At 39.3% G+C, this 23,077-nt stretch overlaps 1 protein-coding gene across 2 annotated transcripts in view; it reads left to right on the top strand.

The window, feature by feature from the left end:
• The window catches only part of ass1 (argininosuccinate synthase 1), a 62,873-nt gene that overhangs the window by 23,151 nt on the left and 16,645 nt on the right, over positions 1–23,077 (top strand). For both annotated transcript variants that reach the window (XM_042337137.1, NM_001292129.1), the window contains 3 exon segments: positions 12,656–12,746; positions 15,513–15,597; positions 18,024–18,088. In XM_042337137.1, coding sequence (XP_042193071.1) covers positions 12,656–12,746; positions 15,513–15,597; positions 18,024–18,088 — 241 coding nt within the window.

The raw sequence follows: 23,077 nt of genomic DNA, 5'->3' as shown, positions 1-23,077 counted from the left end.
TTCTCCCATTGTGAAATGTAGAGTCTTGTTTGATCGAAGGTCATGAACCAATACAATTTCTGAAGCAGTTACAGCCAATAGGCAGGCTCTTCCATTGCCATTAGCCACTTTCACATCTTTACTGAAGGCTTTTATCTAGTTTTACTAGCATATTTATTCGTTTATATTATTGAGGGGCTAAAGCAACTGATTTTTTTTCTTAATGTTCATGTAGAATTTTTTCATGCAAATTTCTTTGCGGGAAATGTATTTCCTCCCCTTTAACTGTAAAAGGTTAAAGCTGATCTCACACGATCTAACCTAATGACTATTGATCAATATTGAACATTACCAAAAGTTTTACATACACTATGTAAAACTAAGCATGTTGCACTCCATAATCTTGTATAGCCACAGTTTAAAAAAATTAAAGGGAAGCATTTGTTTAGCACTTTGTTGTGTTTAGCACAAGCAGATGCATAGTTTATGTAAGTGATGTTATAAGTTACATTGAGGGATTTTGACAACTCCTTAAACTTTCAAAAGAGAAGTTTGTTTTTATTATTGCCTTGGACTTGGGCTGACGAGTCTTTTAAACCAATAATCAATCTTAAGGTTGACATGTTAAAAACAAGATTCTCTCTGTTGGTTTATGTAGATATCTGGAAACATACTTTTTTTTATTCAATGTTTTGTGCTGGCTAGGGATTTGCCGGGATACATCTAATTTGACAAAGTGATCTCAGGATTTATTTTATTGATTTGCTGCAAAGCCATACGCTAGCTTCTGTGCGTTACAGCATTGGCTGAACATATTACTGTTTATGTTTGCATGTAGTCTAGAGAATCCCCTGAAGTGCACTACCTCTTGGTTTAGCCATGTAATTCTATCGCATGGCAGAGCTAACTTCTGTTATGCATTCTTTATAAATAATTTATAATTTTCTAATAACTATTTAGGTATCATTACATTGCCTTTTTCAAATTTATATTCACTCCCTTCTTCTTCCTTCCAACATATCCATTCTATGGTTGAGGAATCATACTAACTTAATGTTCTAAGTGCACAGAAAAGCACAGTCCTATTTGAAAGTCTATCTTATTCAAAGGTTATGCCTTTTTATGTTGTCCCATTTCCTCCCTGTTCTTTTCTCGATTCTTTAAGGTATTGAATATTACAGGACGTTTGTGGGTTGTCTTCTAAACTTACCAACCTGTCCACTTCCTCTGCTTGGCAGACACTGAGGTGCTTTGTATCCCCTGCTCTGCCAGTCCCAGCATCGGTCGAACCTTCAGCCTTTCTGCCCACCCTCTGAAACTCCTTCCTGGAGTCGCTCCCCTCACCCCTTCTCTCTCAAGACTTTCCTCCTTGACTGTGCCTTTGGTCATCTTCCCACCCCCATACTTGTTAAATCCAACCTGCAGCTTGGGTGAAAACCCTCAACTGTCCATAGCTTGAGACGTCCTTCCGTTGTGAAAAGCATTATATAAATGTAATTTTTTGTTGTTCTGACAAAGCCCTTAGTTATTGTACTCTGCTCCTGTTAACCCTGCAAGCCAAAGCCCTAATGATGGTCCTAGCTGGACAAGCAACAGGAAAGATTGCCAAACAGTGATATCAATGGCAAGCTATGTGGTTTTAGCTGGTTAAACTCCAGCAGTTACCCCCAACACGTACTCTGAGGTCCTCAAGCTTTGGCTCCTGACACGCCTAATGCGTTCCAGAATTAGGTAAGCAGGATGTGTCCCTCCAGGGAGAGAATACGTATTCCATCAATCTATCTCTGGGATTTCCATGTGTAGGTGAGACGCATGGAATTCTCAGTTTGGTTTGGTAATGGGTTTCCACATGTGTCAGACGCTCAGCTGAACAAAAAAAATTCTGACAAAGGCACAAGATAGGTACAGTGCAGTTAAGGATACCAGTCTCAAAAAGCATTTGGAATGAGATGTAGTTGAAGGCAGGCAATGTAGAGGTGGAGGAAAGCACCTGATCACGGATTGAACGTGGGGCAGAAAAGACAGCTGATGATCAAACTGTATGCTAAGGTTGTGCACATGTTCGATGAGTTTGTGAGATAGGCCGGGTAGGTTGGTCTGCACGGGACTGCACTGTATGTATCTGGTTCCGTTTTTCCCCTGCTCAGTCAATCCAGGATCAGATAATGTAGCATTTCACCATCTCTTTATAAATAAAAATCCTGACTCTGACCAAAAATCTTTTAGTGAGTTTCTTAATGAAGGTAGGTGTCGATAGAAAGTGGTTTGGGATTTTCGATTTCTGGTCATGTTAAGTTGCAGTGCCCTTTAATTGTCACAGTAGATTTTTCCCTCACATACAGGAAATAACTAAGGAAATTGTTCTGTTTATGGAGCAATTTTAAAAAAGAAAATTGAACTACAAAAGGTCTTTAGGTGTCAGCCTGGCTCAGTTGGTAGCACTCTTCCCTTTCGGTCAGATGATTGTGAGTTCAGTAGAACATAAATTTACATGTTAGACAGAGGTCCTGTCTGCATGTTCAGGTGGATGTTAAAGATCCTCTGTACTATTCAAAAAGAGAAGGGAGTTTCTCCCAGTATCCTGACCAATGATCCTCCAGATATTATTAGTCATTTACTTTATGGCTGCTTGTGAGTCGTTGCTGTGCACACATTGGCTGCAGTGTTTGCCTACGTGATACACGATCAATCCACTTTACAGTAAATCTTGTGAAGCACCTTGAAACATCCTCCTGATCTGCTCTCCCTTGGTGATGTGATCCAGAGGGTGGGGGCAGAAAGCTGAAGGCCCGACCACCGATGTACCTCACCATTACATTTTATTATGATGATTATTATTATTAGGATTTTTATTATTACTATTAGCTTGCTTTATGTACCCAACCCAATCTACTCCACCTGCTCTCTGGAATTCTATCCTAAAGTTCCTTCACCTGGCCCTCTCCTTCTTTCCCTCCAGCCTTCACATCCCTTTGACCTTTTGCGCTCCCTGTCAGTTGTGTAAAGGTGTGTAGAAGGGAAGAAGAACATTTACTAACCAATGGAAATAATTTCACCCCTTATCGACTCACAAAACCCCTAAATTTCTATCAGATCTCCCCTCACCTTCTCTGTTCCAGTGAAAATATGTCTCAATTCTGAGTGAAATTGCTATTTAATGTTACTGTGCACAGCATAGGTTAGTGGGTTTGTTTTGTTCCTCTTATTACAAATAAAAGATTTCTAGTTTTAGAGAAACCTCAGTTCAATAAGAGCAGAATTATTTTAAACAATAAAATGTACATCAATTTATACAAAATAAGAGGTTTTATTATGTGGGAACCTGGGAACGTCAATTCAATGCTACTCATCTCATACCTTCACTTGATTCAGATCCCATCAGAATGCACTTTGCTTTAGACACACCGTGGTAGACAGTACACTTCCAGCTTCCAGAGCTGATCTGATTGTCTTCCTGTTCGTATGTGCGGTGCAGTCTCGTGCCCCCAGCGGGGACCTGACCCAGAGTGCTGACCTGTGGCCATGTTTATAGCACACCCTGTTATGACACTGGCCCTGATTTTTATACTCCCAAACCACTGTGTTATAACTTTATCTAATTAATTATCTTAGTTTTGGTACTTTTTTTTGCACCTAATGTTTGCACCTTAATTTTCTCTTAATACGGCGTGAGGATTGTTGGTAACCGCCAGGATACAGGAATCTTTGTGAATCTTAAAGAAAAAATAAGGCCTGTTTAGATTTTGAATAAAAAATATAAATCATTATTCACGCTTTTGTAGAGCTCTGGCTAATTAAAAGTTAATGTGAAGTGTTAAACATGTTCAGAATCCAAAAGACTATTTTAATTTAATAAGCTATTTTGGCATCCCCATCCACACTGCTTCGAGGTCTGGTGACTTTTTTGAGTGGGGGAATTTAAACAATCTTATCAGCCCAATTATAATCAGTCTTGAAATGACAGGAATCTTTATCTCAATATATTTAATAAACACAAACTTCTTTGATCCGGCCTGTTGACTTTGGTGTGAGACTCTAGGCATGCCTAGAAGGCTAACACTTTTTTTAAAAAAAACTCTTGTGAATGTGTGCAGTGGCGCAACAAGAACACTTGGCTACAGAGATTTACAAGCAGATGGTATAACCATTTTCTGCTTTTGTGAGACCGATTGGAGGGCAATGAGGCAGCTAATGCAGAAAAAGATAGAAATTTACTTGCTTTAACTTCATGCAGCACTCTGAAAGACTTCATTCAGGCCAAGCTCAACAATATCAGGCGATTGAATAAATGTTATCAGCATCGATAGCTCTACATGATGGTTTAGTTCACGGCCCATTTGCCTCCAATTTCTTCTCTTCACCCCTTTCTGGGTAGACTTTCTTCAGATTCTGTGAGGCTGACATTGCAGTCTGGCCTCCTACAGTGAGGGCTAAATGGAACCCAGTGATAGTGTACAAAACGATTTTGTTTTTTGAACTACAAGGAGCAGAACACAGAGCAATCAAGGAAAGCTGATCGAGTGGCGGTACATTTTCATTTTAAGAAGTAGCTGAGGTCAGATTCACATAGGAGACAATCTGAATTTCTTTCAATGTTTGGTAAAGAGGAAAAATAATTTAAGTCAACTTTCTATATGCAGGAAGGAACTGGTTATTATGTTTAAATAAAAAATATACGGCAGAGAGATTTGAATTCAGTATAGATTAGATTTTTCTGAGTATTCTTTAATTGGCTCAAAAACTTATTGTGAACAGTAAAGCACACTGATGATTGTACCAGTATTGCACATTAAAACGTCAAGTCCATCAAAGGAGTAGATATGGGAAAAAAATATATATTCTGTATTTTTTGTCATTTCTTTGCCCTTTTTATTTCAATTATTCTTTTGGTTAAAATTTGTTTTTATTTGGCTGCAATGCTTCCGCATTAAGTTCTCGTCCCTTTGCCCCTCATATCCATAATATGTTTTGCTAAAACTGCTTTCTGCTGTTTTTATACAGCTATGTCCTCGCTGCCTTCTATCTGCCAATGTGTTTGAGAATATATGAAATATATAATAATAATAATCCTTGCATTTGATATAGCGCCTGATCACGTCTTTGAGATGTCTCAAAGCTCTTCACAGAATATACTGTAAAGTTCAGTGACTGCATATTTGTGGGTGGAAAGAAACAAATGGATGATGCTCATGTTTGTTTCTGGACTGAGCACAGTTTTATAAAATTGTGAACGGGGGTTGACATACTGTCAAGAGATAGCCGAGGGTACTTATGTTGGCACATTAAACAGTGGAATGATACCTACCTTACTAGAAGTGCAGTAATTGGACAGAGGATTGGATTTTGGCAGAGCATACCCTTATAGCTGTTTTCAGTTTGATACTGTGAGCTGCTGAGCTACCCCAGGTGTTCCCAGCTGTACACATTCTGTAGAGACTCTGCCCACTAGGCTACATTGGCATAGCTTTGATAGGGTTCACTTGCCCAGCCTCTTGGCCAGCATGCATTTACAATCCAGAAAGCAATAGAGAGAAGTGTGAAATGTTTTTCTTGCACGCTGCATGCCGTGCTGCTTTGGGTTGAGCAGGAAGAGGGGCACAAGAGTAGATCAGGGTGATGAATAGTCTTAAGTATCTTCATCACCTGGGCAGAAGAGATCAAGGAAGCACATATCTGGTCGCACATTGTGAGATTTGTTAATGGTGCTAGTACTACAGATCAGTGTTATTGTATTCGTCAACTCTGATTATACTGCTTTGTTTTAGTGTGCTGAAGGCTGCATCATGCAGTCAGTTATATTCTCTTGTTAAATGTTGGATTCTAACCTCCAACATTGTTAGAATCCGGACCCCTTTTAAAATTAAAGAAGTGTTACTATAATGGTTCTTCTATCTATATCAGGTTCTCATTTTAAATACTTTTGTTCAAGCAAGTGAATGCAAATAGATAATTTGACCGCTGGTTTGAGTTAGCGTTTCTCAATCCACCAGCGCAATGAAGCTGAATTAATACACAGTTGTTACTGAATGATCTATGACTTAATGACTGTGTTTCTGTTAATGATTTAACTCCCCACCCAGCAATCCCTGTACCATCTTCAAACCAGTACCCTCCAATGTTAATCAGTGCTCAATCTTCAATCAATAATTATCACAAAATTAACAGAAAATAGAGTGAGCAAAAGAAAGAGAACAAGAAATTATTATAATCAAGTTTGTAAGTGTCTCAATGGTACGTTCCTTCCCAACCTGGCACAGGAGTAGTGTGGTATGAGGGGAGGAAACTGTTCCACTCAATGGGGCTTTGCAGACGAATTGGCGGCACTGGCTCAGCAAAGATGAAGTGAGTTTCTCTAGCAAAATTGGACTCACAGAATCCTCATGTCCATCATCCAGTGGAATCGCATTGAATGTCCCCTGGGCAGGTGGGAGGGTATGGTGCACGACTGATACAATAATGCATTTGATAAGGCGCTTTTCACATCAGGACAGGAGGATGTGTCACAGCAATTCTCAGGATTTACTGGGAAGTGGAGTGATTGTGTATTTTTAGGTGAATGTGACGGCCCAATTTAGCAGCTCATCAGGAAGACAACACCTCTGACAATGCAGTGGTTCCCTGGCATTGCATGAGGAAATTACGTTTTAAGAAATAATACTGATCACTCTTCCACCAGGATTTTTCGCATATTTCAGTTGTCCTCCAGTTCATTATAAGATGCGGTTTGAGATGTTAGCTCCAATGGACTACCATTGATCATTTGAAAATTACCTGTAGAATTAACATTCTTTTACATTTTACACACAGACCACTAAACTGTGATTTGTGTCAGAATATCAGTGAAACTTTTTCATCTTAGGTCTCACTCTGGGATTGACGAGAACCCAGCAGAGAATAGGGATGCTAGCAGTTTGACTACACAAATCAGACATTACTTGATATTGGCAAAACAATTTAAAAAAACAGTTTTCTTCCCATTAGGCTTCTGTATCAGCCAGGAAAATATGTCCTGAAATAGGATATGCGCAAGAGCCAGCAATCATTTACTAACTGCTGTGACCCCCCACAGGCAAAATCTGACTGTAAAATACTAAACTGGGCATAGAAAATAACAAGTTATTGTATTTTGGTATATTTACAGAATGAGATTTACAAGTCGATAGTGTATCTTGGGTGTTGATCAAGTGCTTATGGTTTATATAATTTTGATCACTCAATGTGTTCCAGACTTGTATAAACTCCAGATGTGAGTTATTTAGGAACTTCACTGGTCTTTTTATTTATAGTATGACAATTTAGGTTTAATACCTTGTATTATTCTTCTCAGTGTTTTTTTTAAAACAAAATTGGGTCCAGCATAATTAATGTATTCAGTTTTAATATTGCTTCCAAGTTCTACCTGAAAGAGTAAATGTGCAGTTCATTATATAGTTTTTTCTCTTTCCTCACTCTCAGTCACAGCACATATTCTTTACAAAATTGTTTCTAGCTTCATCACCAGCAAGTATTTAAAATATGCCACCGCACGGAAGTTTTAAATGTTGTGCGTAGATAATTTATTTTAAAATCCAAACCTCCCAAAATGCGTGTCCTGTTTATGCTTGTTTTTGTTAGCCTAAATTTACCAAACTTCTACTAAGAAAAGATTTCAGGTTAGGGCGCAGATGTAATAAAGTATTCTTATATCTGAAGCCTGAATTTTAAAATCTTTGTGTTTTTAAGGGAAAGGAATGACTGATCATGTCTGACAGAAAAAGAAACTTCAATTATTGGAGTGAGTGTCAGCATTGAGTACTGTAAGGTCAGGTGTAGCACGATTACATGTAGAGTAAAGCTCTCTATTCTGATTATTATGATCAAGCAATGTGCTCACGAGAGGACACAAGTATAAATATTTAAATGTTCTAATCGAGCATCTTTTAGTACCAATTTGTGGGCAGTTTTGTGCTTTGGTGTCATGCTTGTTAGAATCTGAAGAGATCATCTTAAATCCTTTTTGCATAAACCTGCAGAGGAGATTTTGATTCCATCAGTCAGTGAATTCTTAGAGGTAAAACGATAATAATAATAATAATAATCCTTGCATTTGATATAGCGCTTTTCACGTCGGAAGGACGTCCCAAAGCGCTTCACAGAACACACTGTAAAGTGAATTGACTGTATATTTGTGGGCGAACGCGGCAGCCAATTGCGCACAGCAATGTCCCACAAACAGTCGTAGATTGAAAATGACCAATTTAATTATTGTTTTTGGTTTTTTGGAGGGATTATTATTAGGCTCTGTGTGGAGTAAGGAAACTTGCCCAAGGTTTCGCCCTCTGCCTGGAATTGAACTCAGGTCTCTCACTTACAAAGCGAGTGCTCTAACCACTGAGCTACAGGACTCCACGATAGTATGGCAGTGATTGCATGTATACGGTTTGATCTATTGTAAAAGTATTATGGTGGGTAGTATCTTACGTTTAATTCCACAGATTTTTAATCCACTCTTTTTGATTATGAAATGTAGTACTTTTATAAATGGCTAGTGTGATACATTTACAATGTGCGACTTTGGAATGAATTTGTATGCTATAAAACTGAATAATAGTAATCTATATTCTTACTGTGTGATTATTTCTAGTTTTAGTAGGGAAAAGTCTCAGTGTAGTCAGTGATCCAGGCAGAGTCTTTCTGTTTGAAAATTGCAGGAGTCTAAATGTCGCCCGTTTAGTTTGATGAGAATTTCATTCACCACTAACTAATCTAATAACAATACTTGTGTTTGATAAAGCGATGGATAACATTGTCAATGCCTCAAATTGCTTCAAGATTTTGCTGTGAAGTGTAGTGACTGTGTTCTTGCAGGCAGTCACCCATGTTATCACCTGCCCTGGTTTAGCACTGCTGCACTGTGTACATCTAGTTTAGCATGGACTAAAGATTGCTCGTCAGGTCAGCGCTGACATCGCTCCCTGTAGGTTCACTGCTGATGTGTAGGGGGCCTCTACATTCCCACTCTCTTAATGAAGTCAGCAACTTAGCAAATGGGAGGTGGAAGTTGCCACTCTGGGGCACTGTGTGTTGGTACTTTATCTCTGGGTTACCACCATCATCCAGTTTATGAAGATTTTAACAAATGCTTAGGCTGGACCATTGGCCAGTTTGCCTATCACACAGCAACTTAAAACATTTTTTTCCTGAAAAAGAAACAGATATTTCATTACAAGCGTTTGCAGAAAGGGAAATTTATTGACCTCTTGTGAAGTGGGCAAGGGAGCTCGTTTTGGTAATGTGCAAAGAAGTTGGCAAACACCTTTACAGGACGTGGAGTCCTGTAGCTCAATGGTTAGAGCACTCGCTTTGCAAGTGAGAGACCTGAGTTCAATTCCAGGCAGAGGGCGAAACCTTGGGCAAGTTTCCTTACTCCACACAGAGCCTAATAATAATCCCTCCAAAAACCAAAAACAATAATAAATTGGTCATTTCAATCTACGACTGTTTGTGGGACATTGCTGTGCGCAATTGGCTGCCGCGTTTGCCCACAAATATATAGTCAATTCACTTTACAGTCTATTCTGTGAAGCGCTTTGGGACGTCCTTCCGACGTGAAAATGCAAATGCAAGGATTATTATTATTACAACTCTGAGGTTAACAAATCGTGTGTCTCGGCAGACTGACGGGAGATGTAGTCATCGTTCAGCTCCCAAGTCACTTCTTCAGATCTTTTGAATTTTGCTTTTGTTAGTAACTTTATTTTTCCCAAACAGGCAATGCCTGATGACAACACTCTTCAGCTTGCTCTTTACATTGTATTCACATTGATGTTGACTCTTGAAGTTAATGTTCCTTTTCAAAAGCCTTTTAAAAATAATCAACATAGTCATATTAAATTGATTCTGTCAAAAAGGACACTCTTAGTATTTTCTTAAGACTTCATTCCTAAATATAGGGTTGTTTGTGGAATCCTGTAGCTTAGTGGTTAGGGCACCCACCTCACAAGCGAAAGGACCCTGGTTTGATTCCCAGGCAGGACGAAACGTTGGGCAAGTTTTCTTACTCCACATCCCTCTGTTTATCTAGCACTAAATAGGAACCTGGTTGTTAGTCGATTGCTTGTCCGGGGGTAATAATCTGTTCAAAAAATTGTTTTTGTTTAATAATAATAATAATTTGGTCACTCAATCCACAATTGTTTGTAGGACACTGATGTGCGCTGCATTTCGGCAACAAAAATATAATCTATTCATGTTACAGTATATTCTGTGAAGCGCCTTGAGACATTTGAAGTCATGAAAATGTGCTATATCAGATGCAAGGATTATTATTTTTATTATTCGATCCATAAGACAGGCTAATGATGTAAGGACAGGCAAATGGGACTGAATGGATTGTTATTTTAAACCAGTAACCATGAAATTATGTTTAGGTTTTTTTNGTAAATTTAGTTTAAACATTGTAATAGTTTTTTTNCTAATTGTAAACTTATTTCACAAAAATGACTTTTAGTTATTAAACAAATTCGGAAAATAAATGTGTTTCTTAACATTTTATCACTAGTTAGTTCCCCAATTTATTGTCTTCCTTTTCCTGTCCCCAGTTTACTTAACTTATACTGTTCACTAATGAGAGGCATTTAAAGTTAGCTGTGAATGTTTCACACAATGTGTCCTGGTGATTGTTTCCATTTAGATAGACTATTAAAAGGTTTTTTTTAATGGAGTGTCCCTCCTCCAAGCTGTGATTGATGCCAGTGCCTTAAATAAAACTTTCTATCTATTGACACAGAATTGTTTCTAAATAGCTTCGTCTTGAGCTGTCTTGTGGGCTGTATTAACTGCAGTCACGCGAGATGCCCATTTTTTTTAATAGTGTGTGGTGGTCAGACATCTGCCAAGGTCGTAGATTTGCATTGGTTTTCATTCAATACCAAATCAACTTGAATTTTATATCAACTGCGGGCTTTGGTTTTTGCTTGACTTATTCCTCTAAGACTACTCTGACTCCAGCTGAGAACATGTCAAAGGATGAGATGAAATTAACTTGAGGGGAAAGAAGACATTTTTGTAGCCTTTAATACCTGCACAAGGCACAGGTTTTGAAGAGGGGGAATTATTTTCTCTAGGATTTTGTTTTTAAAATTCCTTTGAATCAGGTGGATATTTTTAGCTTGACCCTTTTGCATTACCAAAGGACAAAGTTGTCTGCAAACCAATATGTTTTATATTTTGCTGATGATCGAAGTCTTATTTAAAATAAATTATTAATCTCACCGAAAATGTGTTTTAAACCTTGTTCTCGTCCCTGCAAAAACTGTTTTAAGACTGCAATGGCCCCACAGTCACTGTGACATTTATATTGTCCCACACGCCTTTCAGTAATTTATTTTTTTTAAAGTTCCCTCGATGGTGTTATAAGGTAAAGGAACCGTCTTGTGGAGCACTAAGCCACACAAAGCCATGGATTTAAATCCTAGTTTGTAGTAAATGAGCTGATTTCAACCAGGGCAGCTGTTAGTTAGATTTCTCCTCAGCGCCCCTTAGACTAAAGGAAAAAATGTCAATTGGTATTTGGCTCCTGTTTACTATCTCTCCCAAAGGGTGTTCAGCAAGAGTAAGAATCACCAAAAGAGGCGAGGAAATTAGCAAACCCAAATCATTCTGCTGAGAAAATTATTTATTACTTTGGCACAAATTTTAAGTTTAAAAAAATAAAACCACAGGAAACTTTTTTATCAATTTAATTTTTTAATATAAAAAGATAATCAAATCTTTTGTTGCATTGAGCTGTTTAGGTAAGAAATCAGTGTTTTTTTGTGCTTATCAAGCTGAGGGATATCTGTCATAAGGATTTAGAATACTTTTCCACAATTTAGTGTGCAAATGTGATTCTATTAATCTAAATGGTCTCACTGCAAGTTTTGCTTTATCTAAAAATGAGTTTGTTGGTAAAGTCTTACACATGTAAATCCTTTGTCCTTTGATAAAACGTATTGATCTGAACAAACTGCAACCAAATGCTGTTCTTCTAATTGTCTTTCTCATCAAGTTGAGGATTGTTAAAGATCAGGAGATTTACTACTTATTTGGATCCAATGTCTGTTCAATGTTTGTTGGAGAAAATATCTGAGGATGTAATGGTGGGGTGGGGGGGGCAGCAATCATTTCTCCCTGTCAGAGATGAGTTGTGTGTAAATGATGTATGATAGTTTGGTATCCATAGTTTTAGGATGAGTAAAAACAAACCCAGGTGTATCATGGCATGGTATTTACTCTCTACTATCCCCTGCAAACCTCCCCCTCCCCCCACTCCCGCCCCAAAGGAGTTAAGGAGGGGTGATAACAGAGAGCAAATAGGAATGTCAGTAGACAGATTAATCTGCTCCTATTGAGCAAATAATCTGAGATTTGCACTGATAAGGGCTGAGGAACAGAACTCTATAGAGTCATTATACTTTGCAGGAAAAAAATCTGAGAAATTCTGTGGGATGTTTTGATGTGATAAGGCACTATATTAAATATTGCAAAATAATCATTATTTTATCTCAGTGCTTATGGAGCTGAGAAAAGGAAGAGGATAAAACATTAGAAAGTTGACATGTATATACTGTATGCTTCACGTTCTGTCCAAAAAGTCATTTTTAATGTATTATCATTGTCAGTTAATAATTCTTAATTTTCTTTTTTTAATAACAAGAACCAAGCACCAGCAGGCATGTACCAGATGACAACAGACCCAGACAAGGCTCCCAACACTCCTGACACCTTGGAGATTGAGTTCAAAAATGGTAGGTGCATATTTCTGGGCGGAGTTGACACGGCAAAAGGAAGTGTTGGAACAAATGTTAGAATTGCTATAAGCAAGGATTTGCTCTACCCTATCGATGCAGTCTTCCCCAGTTGCACTCAACACCAATTGTTTGGTCAGGAAGCAACAGCTTGGCATTCATTCATGCGGGCAGCTTGTGGTTTTATATGAGAATGCCTTTGATCATTGCTTCATATTGATCTGGTGAAGACATTGGGAGATATTAGGGTGCTGACTAAATCCTGGATCACATTTGAGGTGTTTAATCTAGCTTTAAGATCCACTTATGGGTCAATTGTGGGGTGGAGGAGAATCACCAAACTTATGTGTTTCAAAAAACAAGTGAGGCAAGATTTTGCCTTTTGAGACCCATCTTGCTTGATGCTTTCATTAACAATAGTTTGAATGACATTGGGAGGGAAATTGGGAGGCGCTATGTAAGTGCAAGTTGTTGTTGTGTAATGCATATAATATCTACAACAATCGGATACTTTGGAATGAAGTGGTGGGTGGGTGATTCAGTGCCCTAGTGCAGTATTCTGGTTGATGTAACTCCAGAGATTTAAAGATATTGATTGGAAGATCCTGGGATATCTGTTTACATTGTTGATCCATATCAATATCTAAGTGTTGTAGTGGATGCCAATGTTTTGTGTGCATTTTCAGGATCCCTAGTGCCTTAGCTTCAGTCATCCTGCACCTGTGTTCACTGGGCATGAAAAAGTGGGGGGGAGGGAGTGTCCATTCTCTTTCCCCACTCTCGAACTCAGATCTGGAATTGGGGACAGTGAGGGCTTTCTTCTTAAGTCGGACTCTTTTGTTGATAGATTCCCTATCCTTTTGAACGTGGATTGGACTAGCTTGAAAAGGAAACGAGCATTTGAGCATCGTGACATTGCTGTGTTTTTTTAAAAAGTTTAGAAAAATTTTTAAATTTAAATTTTTTTTGAAGATTGTTGCTTATCAAAATGCATGGTGTTTGGACTTTGTGTAATGTTGGAATCTAACCCATCACAAGGTGGTAACTAAAGCAATCGCTCTGCAGCAGTGTGCCTCTTGTCAGTGTGTCAGAGCACTGGTGCCTTCATTTGTGATGTGGGCACAAGCTGCCTGTTTGGACAGGAGGCTGAGACACTAAGGAACTTTCACTGGTGCAACAGCCGGAGAAACAAGGTTGAAACAGAATAATAATTATAATCCTTTCATTTGATTTAGCGCCTTATCACGTCTTCGTGACGTCTCAAAGCACTTCACAGCATATACTGTAAAGTTAATTGACTGTATATTTTGTGGGCGAACTGCTGCAGCCAATTGCACACAGCAGTGTCCCACAAACAGTCGTGGATTGAGTGACCAAAGTATTTTTATTTATTTTGAAGGAATTATTACCCGCGTCAAAGCAATCCGCCAATGGACCAACAAACGAGTTTTACTTACTGCTAGGTAAACAGGGGCATCTGGAGTAAAGGAAACTTGCCCAACATTTTGCCCTGCCCGGGAATCAAATCGAAGTCCTCTCGCTTGCGAGGCGAGTGCTCAAACCACTAAGCCACAGGACTCCGATAGTAACAATAAAAAAAATTAAGATTTATTTCTTTTTTTGCTATGATGGAATTATTTTCTAAACAGTAAACCTGTCCTTACGGTAAAAACTGTAGTTAAAAGTTTTTCTGCTTCAAAATATGCTGTTTTGCGATGCTTAACATTGCTCTTAATGTGAAACACAAACAGAAATGCCTCTCAGCAGTGTTAAACTTTTTTCCTTTTAACACTGCTTTATATTGTGTTTTATTTCACAGAGGCAGTGCAATGCTTTTTCTACAGCACTATTATGTTAACGTCTTTTGTGTCTAGGAATAAATGCCTCAAAACCTAATACATTTTAATGGCTGTAATGGACTAAGCCCCCCTGCTATAACTATTCATCTAAGAGTTAATTTATTTGAAGTTTTAATCTAATTATTAACTATTTTCAGACTAAGTAGCTTTTTGGACAACAGGATGACTATGTTGATGCTCGCGAGGCTGAGTGCAGACAATACAACAGGCGCAAAAATTTGTCGTGGCTTAGTAATCATTAATGTGGAGCTTACATTTTATAGAGAAAAGGCTAAAAAGGCTATTTTACTCTGATTGGCAACTGATTGCTGTGCTAAATGCTAATAAGGGAGACAGATGGATGTGCAGGAGATTAGAGACTGGCTTTCTGCTTCTCCTCCTTCCACACCCCCGACTGCTTCCTGTTTCATTTATTGCTCATTTCGTGCAGCTAATAAGAAGGCCAATGACATCTCCTTTTTTGCCTGTTTTGGGCAATGATTAATTCATGGGGTTATTCCCCTTGATGGACTATTACAGACATTCACCTTTGTAGGGCAGGATAATGTGGAGCATGTGTGCCTGCCGACTGTGTGGTGTGCGCTCCCCTCCGTTTATCAGCCTGAAAAAAACCATTCTATTCGCTCATTTGTCCAGCCTGCATGAGGTACTGGTGGGACAGAAGGTGCTGTGGCTTACACAATGCTGAAGTGTGAAATTTAATTAGTAAAGGGCCTGGCCACAATTTCACGGACAGAAAGAAAGGAGTTTTTATGTCCCTTCGTGCAGCTTCCTCAGCCAAGGCCCACGGTGCTCTTAGTTGCCAGGGTGTATTCATATTTCATATGTCAGCCCCATTTAATGCACCATCCATGAATTTAGAGACCTTTTGCCTTCAAATGCTTTCCTTTTTTTTGATCTGATGCAGGTGTCCCTGTCAAAGTCACCAACATCCATGACAAGACCACTTGTGACTCAGCCCTTGAATTGTTCCTATACCTCAATAAAATTGGGTAAGAACATTCTAAACTTTTATCTCCAACTCAGCATATTTCTCTTCACATCAAACTGGAGCTTTCTTTCGTCTTGCACAGCCCTATGAATCTGAAGATAAATGTTTATAATTCACGCTCTGGGAAGCCAGCAGAAATCTCACTAGCTTTGTTTTGAGGGATTTATTGTACATACAAAATGTTTGTTTGATACTGAAAGCTAAGTATCAGAAATAAATTCCCATTCATTGATGTTTTTTGCAAAAGAAAAGCTGCATTTCCAATGGATATTGTAGCAAGATGCATTGCAGAATTATGGCAAGTCTATCATTACTTGTGCTGTGAAAGCATTGGATTTACAGATTATGTGTCAGCCTGGCTCAGTTGGTAGCACTCTCGCCCCACCAGCACACTATTTGTCTACAAACACACAGTGTCCGCACTTTACAGTGAATCCTGGGACGTAGTTTAAGACCTCCTAATGACATGAAAGGCAGCACTATTTCAAATGCAATACAATTTATGTTTATATATCAAGGACATCTCAAAGCACTCAACGTTGCTGGGCACCTGAGCCGCGGAGTGTGAGAGTCGACAGGAGTGATGCAAGGATTATTGTTGTTGTTATGTTATTTCTGCATTCTTTGAATATAGTAGAACCTTGCCTTGTGGGTGGTACCTCAGCACTGAGAACAACTCACCTACTCACTATTTTTAATCTTTTAAATCCCAACTCATTAATAAAGGCACATAAGCATAATGTAAAGTAGTCAGTCGACTCACTAATATTAAGCGATACCCATGTTCTAACAGTGACCTGCCACTATATTTTTCAACAACTAGTTTTTTCAATTATTGGGTCTCCAATTTATTTTTTTATCCCTTCTTTCCTGAAGATGGTTTCTTGTGCTCAGGTATGTTCAGCTGTCTTCCAATGTGATCAGAGCAAAATTTAGCTCTGACATCACCTAAGGTTCACACAAGCTCTCTTCCGATGAGAGTAGCTAGATAGAATTCTGACGCAGGAAATGTGATCAGTGGTTATTTACTTATCCTAATAGAAGAACTGTGTATATGTCTAATTTGGTGTTGATATAGAAAGCACAGTGATGGGTTTCTATATAAATAATATTAATCCTTGCATTTGATATAGCACCTTATGTCTTCGAGACATCTCAATGCACTTCACATAATCTACTGTAAAGACTGCATATTTTTGTGGGAGAAATGTCAGATACCCATCTGACAAACAAATTGTGACTCTCTTAAATAGAATGTTAATAACAGCAATTCATGGTTATTTGGTTTTATTTTAAAGATTATCCACTTTATTATAAAATGACATCCAAAAAATGATTGTTATTATAAAATAAAAATGGTAAATGAAGCATTGAATTCTGCAACAATTTCTTTTGAAACTGTATAGCTTTTAAGGTAGGCTCGGCCTTTCAAAGGATAAAAGGCCTGGGAAAAGAGGGATCCGCAGTGTTAAATGAAACAAGCATCAGCTCTTTATGTGTTTTGTTTAGATATTAGTTTTTTGTTTTGTTTTGTTTTTTGAAGAATGCGTGACATAGCAATTATGTGTTGTATTGGAACAAAATGGAACAATGGTATAAAACTTTGCTCTATCCCCTTTTAAACTGTTATTTAAAAGATAGGACGAAATGACTTCACACACACAATGAGGCTTGCATGAATACAGCTGTGATGTTAAAAAGGTTTATTTTTTTAAAAAAATCTTGTCTCCTGGTTACTGTCACTTTTAATTGTCAACTTCCTCGGTCACTATTCTTCCTCTAAAGCCACTATAAGTGCTGTGTGCTAGCAAGATGAAAGCAGGATTTGCATTGCAATGAGTTTTTTATGTGATGCTGAATAGACATGTATAAATGAGATTGGATTTACTGTATTTTTTTCCCCGGGCCTACTGTGATGGTCCTCGGTGCCCGCCTATAGCAGATTGGACTGTGAGAATTTTGCATGGATTTTTGTCTGTGTACTCTGAATGTAGCGGCCCTGGAGGTCTTCTTCCGGATTTAATCGGCCGCTCCTCATACCGCACAGCTCCAGCAACATGCTGTCGACCTGGAGAATTGCCTCTTTGTGCACCGCTCGACGTCTCCCTTCATCGTATGTGAAAAGATCAGTCTCATTTTATTCTAATCTGACTTCACTCCCATTCAGGGCCCGACAAAGTGCCAGGCTGTGTGCCTTGGAATTGTGCAGCCATCCTAAAATTTTTTGACATCCTTTAATGAGGCAGAATGTTCATTGTGCGAGTTTATCACGCTGTCTCTCAGTTGACTGGCCCTTTTTAACCTCAACCATATTAATGTCTACATCACTTGAGCCAATTACTTAATGCCCTGTTGTACCTTTATGGGGGTGAGTCACTCATCTCAAAAGGAAATTGAACTATACCATTCGTCTTCTGCCTTTTTCAGGGGGAAGCATGGGGTTGGACGTATAGACATAATCGAGAATCGCTTCATTGGCATGAAATCACGCGGTAAGGAACTCCTGATGTGTTTTATTTGAAACAATGTTTTTCAATCCGTTTTGGTGCTCTGTTGTCTGTGCTGCCCTATTCCTGGTATTCCGTAAGAAATGGAGGAGTGGCAGGTTTCTTTGCCCCTAATAGCCAATTGATCTTCAGTGGTCCTTAATCTATAGAGACTCCTGTATTTACTGGAAAATTTCTCCGTGCCTCACACTGAGGGGAAAAAAAACACAGAAATATGCTAGGAGCCCTATTTTCTACTGATTCATTAATTGGCCTTGTTTGCGGAATTGTAAAAATACTCTCACCAGCTTTGGTCCATTACTCAGAACACTTTAACATTTGGACACATTTGTATTTCTCCACTATATTGCAAAATAGAAATGAAGCAGTGTTATCATATTTTTCTTGGTGTGTTTTCACTTTTGGATCCATACAGGAGAAATTAGTTTGCAGATTCTAGAGCAGTGGATTAATTTCTAAATTAGGTATTAAACCTTGACCTACTTGACCTGCAACAAATTCCTGTTGCTCTTTTTAATCTGACCTCATGGGTGCGAATCAGTTCAGATTGAGTTAATCTTTTTAAATAGCTGGCTCTGACGTTAGCTGAAAGTGAATAAAAGGCAACTTTTCTCACAGCATTGCCTCTGCTTCTGGGGCAATCCTGTAAATGACATGAGATTCTAGTGTGTAATGCTTTCTAAAACCTGCTGAGGTGATCCTGTAGCATTAACACCGTGCTGGACAAGTTGAATTGCTGCTGCCAAATGCAGTGAGAGCGTGTTTTCTGTATGGGACAAGCTGAGCTATGCCTGCCCAAGTCCAGCTACCCCAGGAGACTGGGAAAGGCCACAGACACAAAAAGACTTGTGATTCAGAAACAACACATACATTTAGAGGCAGGAGGATTTCACGCATTTCCTGCCATTACTGAGATTCTGACCTGCTAAGTAAACGAGGTGAGGTTCAGGCAGCAGCTTCTGGCGACTTGATGATCATTTCTCTAAACAGCTCTGTTTGAACTCATTCTGCCATAGTATATAATGGGATTAGGTTATGCTGCCTGCTGCAAAAAGAATAGTGCTCAAGTGGCAGAAATGACACGATTGTTGTTCTCAGTGCAGCCTTTGCGTTTAACTTTTAAAAAATCGTGTAAGTTTCTTGATCTGTTTCTCCAGATGCATAGAAACGATGATGTCTTTGCATTACCTAAACAGCACCTAAATAATAGTTTGCATTGCATGACACAGTGTCAATTTCATTTAATTTAATTTTTCTGTTGTGGTTCTCGGACACTCCCAAATCCTAAAAGCTGGAGTTGTGTGATTTTTATACTGCTACCAGAGATCGTCTGCATGAAATTCCATTCTTTGTATGCTTCTTGATAAGGATTACAATAGTGCCACATTGTTTGTGTATACCTGGACTGACTTTAGCATTAAGTCATTGTTGACCTGCCAAAATGTCTGGATGTTATCGCAATAATACTTACATGATGATCTCACAATATTGATACATGTGTGTGCTCCGCAATTTTACAATGCGAGTCTGATCAAGATAGAGTATGCAGGGGGACATCTGCTGCCAGTGCATCAAATCCAGAGCTAACCAAAACCAGCTTGCATTTACATTACTCCTTTCACAAAGGTGATGTTTCAGAACAGTTGCCCATTTACCCCAATCCCCTCTGTCCCACCATCGATAGTTAGACTTTCAGCCACTATGCCTTCACCACCTAGAACTCCTTCCCTCAATCCTTCTGTTTCATCATCTTCAAAATCCTACCTCTTCAACCCTACTCATGGTGACTTCCCTGCTTGGTCTCTGGCATTGTGTCCTTAAAGTGCTCTGGAACATTGCATGAATAAAGGACGAAATGTAAATGTAATTTCTTATTATTATGGGGTGGATGAACATGAAGGATCTGCAGAGCAGGAGAATGAAGGAGAATGTTGGCTGCAGAGTTCTGGGTGACTGAAGCTAGAGAGGATAGAGCTGGGCAACCCATCAAACAGGGAGATAAAGAAATCCAGTCTGGGGGTGACGAAGGTGTGGGTGAGGGTTTCGGTGTCATTGGGTTGAGATAATGATTGAGGCAGGCAAATTGTGGAGAAGGAAGAAAGCAAACTTGGTCGGATCCCAGAAGAAAGGCTTTATCGGAAAGTTGAGGATTGAACATAAACCCCTCTATACAAGCTGCGTAAGCTGCAGTGAGCAACTCCAGTATGATGCGCAGGTTTGCAAGAGCCCAGCTTGTGGATCCCAGTGTGTGCGTTGGGGTACTGCTGATGTTTAAGACACTAATACTTGATAGCTTGCCAAGTTAATGGAGCTAAAACTAGTCAATGTAAAAGAGTGGAAATAGCTGTACAGTGATAGGTATTACATCACAGCCTAAACTTTGGAGCCCATGATATTCAAAGTACAAGTATCAGGTTCCAATTATCCAGGGTATGGTCAGCTTCTTTATTACTACTAATAATAAATGATCCTTGCATTTGATATAGTGCTTTATCACGTCATTGAGATGTCTCGAAGTGCTTCACAGAATTTACTGTAAAGTGAATTGACTGTATATTTTGCAGGCAAAACACGGCAGTCAATTGCGCACAGCAGTGTCCCACAAACAGTCGTGGAATGAGTGACCAAATCATTTTTTAAAGGAAATATTACCCCGGGAAAAGGGATGCGCTAATCGACTTAACAACTTGGTTCTTACTTACTGCTAAGTAAACAAAGGTGCGTGGAGTAAGGAAAGTTGCCTAACGTTTCACCCTGCCCGAGAAACAAACCTGGATTCTCTCGCTAGCGAGGCGAGTGCTCTAACCAATAACCTACAGGACTCCATTCCTATTTCCCCATATTAAATTTGATCTGCCACCTATTCTGCAAGTCTATTTGTCTTACTTCAATCCTCTTTAATATTATTAGTTACCATCCCCTACAGTTTGGTGTCATTTTTTTCCAGTATTTATTCATCTCTTGTAATTGAATTGGGAGAAATTCCACATTATGAGGCCCAGGATTGTTTGTGTGGAGAATTCAGTGTTAACCTGAGCTCTTCTGCACACAGCGCTGAACTGCTCTGCATAGGCATGTGTGGAAACGGACCCAATTAAAGCTGAACGATGCCACTTGTTATATGACTAAGTGAATAAGCAAAATCATCTGAATTTGCTGCTGGGCCCTAAGAAGGCAAGAACTCGTAAGCAGTTCTAAATTAAAATCAACTGCAGCTGTTAAAACCATAATGAACTGTGTGTAAAAGCTTCTCCAAAGCTAATAGGATAATTTACATCCCTTGCTAAGTATATTAATTGGATACCAACCACACACCTGACATAACAGCCAGTCATGTTTGTAAAACTTAGAGTAGTTGTGACAGTCAAATGTATTGTCAGAAACAAAATCCAGTATAATCCCAGTTACAAATGGGAGATATGGAAAAGCTGTTGACTGGAGCCAAGCCTCTGTCTTTTTAACATTCAATTGGAAAAAGTTAGTTCTCATCTAGTACTTGATGTCTGACAGGCAATCGGTCAGAAGAGCACTGACTGGTGAACGTTCCCGCTGCTTGTCGAGCGAGGAACACCCTACCCATCAGAACTTTGACTTGCAAGATTGAATGGGAGCTGAGTGGGAGGATTCCCAGTCCCCAGTGACTGGTCTGCCCTTGTGTGTCCCGCCAATGAACCAGGCTGGCTGTCATCAGTGGTGTAGAGGGAGCAGAGCCTTAAACCCAGAGCCATAATAATAATACTAATACTAATAACAATCCTTGCATTTGATATAGTACCTTATGTCACTGAGACATCTCAAAGTGCTTTACAGGATATACTGTAAAGTGGATTGACCGGATTTTGTGAGTGAAACGCTGCAACAACAAGATTGCATTTATAGAGCGCCTTTCACGTCGGGAGGACTTCCCAAGGCGCTGGACAGTTGGGTCGGGACCCGAGCAGGGGGGAAATGGTCAGGGTAAGGGGAAGGAAGGAAGGGAGCGAGGAGGGGAGTGAAGGGAGGAGTGAGGAGGGGGTAGAGAGTCGAAAGGGGAGCTGAAGGCACGGTTGAAGAGAAAGCTGCAGCCAGTTTCGCACAACAATGTCCCACAAACAGCCATGGAGTGAGTAACCAATCTTATTTGAGGGAATGTTGGCCAGAAGAATGTCTCTTCTCTTTTTGAATACTGCCATGGAATCGCTAACATCCAACGTGGAATTTGACCTTCCAATTCAGAGGAGCGAATGTGCCAGGCTGACACACATGTTCCAGTCTTCATCAATGCATGCTACCAGTGAATAGCGTATCTTGGTGTCGACCAACAAGTGGAATCTTGTACAGCTGGAGAGTAAATGTACACAGTCACTCCACTTTCACTTCATAGTAAATCCTGTGAAGCACTTTGAAAGGTGATGTATCAAGTGCAAGGATTATTATCACCAAGAGCATCAGCTTGTAGCCACCTTCACTTTTGGGTCTGTCTCGAACCTATGGAGGAGCAATAGAAACAAAAGATACAGAGGTGCCAGCAGTAGAAATGGGAATCTGATAGTACAGATCAGAAGAATGAACAGGCCAGGTGAAGCTACTAACAGCTTCTGTTGTTTTAGCTCCGTGAGCCTCCTGTAAACAGGACCATTTAAACCTCTTCTCAGATTGTTTCTCTATTCACAACCAAAAAACAATGTCAGAAATCAGGCTCTTGTGTTCGGTCCCTCTGTTTAGTAACATTTTAATCATCTGTACCATTGTTTATACAGGCCTGACATATAGGAACAAATATTTTGTATTCACTTTATTTTGTTTTGTACTCTCAGCCCGATTTGTGCCTGGTGAAAAAAAATTGTGAATAAATCGAAATTACACCTCAAGGTGCAGAGTTCTGCCATTGTGTTCCAGTTGAACAAAAGCTCTAATTAAAATGTTTTGTGTCTCCGGGCTCACTTAAAACTTGATGCAGCAATCTTTTAACGAGGATTAATTAATCTGGCACAT

This window comes from Callorhinchus milii, unplaced genomic scaffold (genome assembly GCF_018977255.1).
Source record: "Callorhinchus milii isolate IMCB2004 unplaced genomic scaffold, IMCB_Cmil_1.0 Scaffold8, whole genome shotgun sequence".
NCBI classification, from domain to species: domain Eukaryota; kingdom Metazoa; phylum Chordata; class Chondrichthyes; order Chimaeriformes; family Callorhinchidae; genus Callorhinchus; species Callorhinchus milii.
The sequence above is the reverse complement of the archived record's forward strand: the minus strand, read 5'-3'. Positions and strand labels throughout refer to the sequence as shown.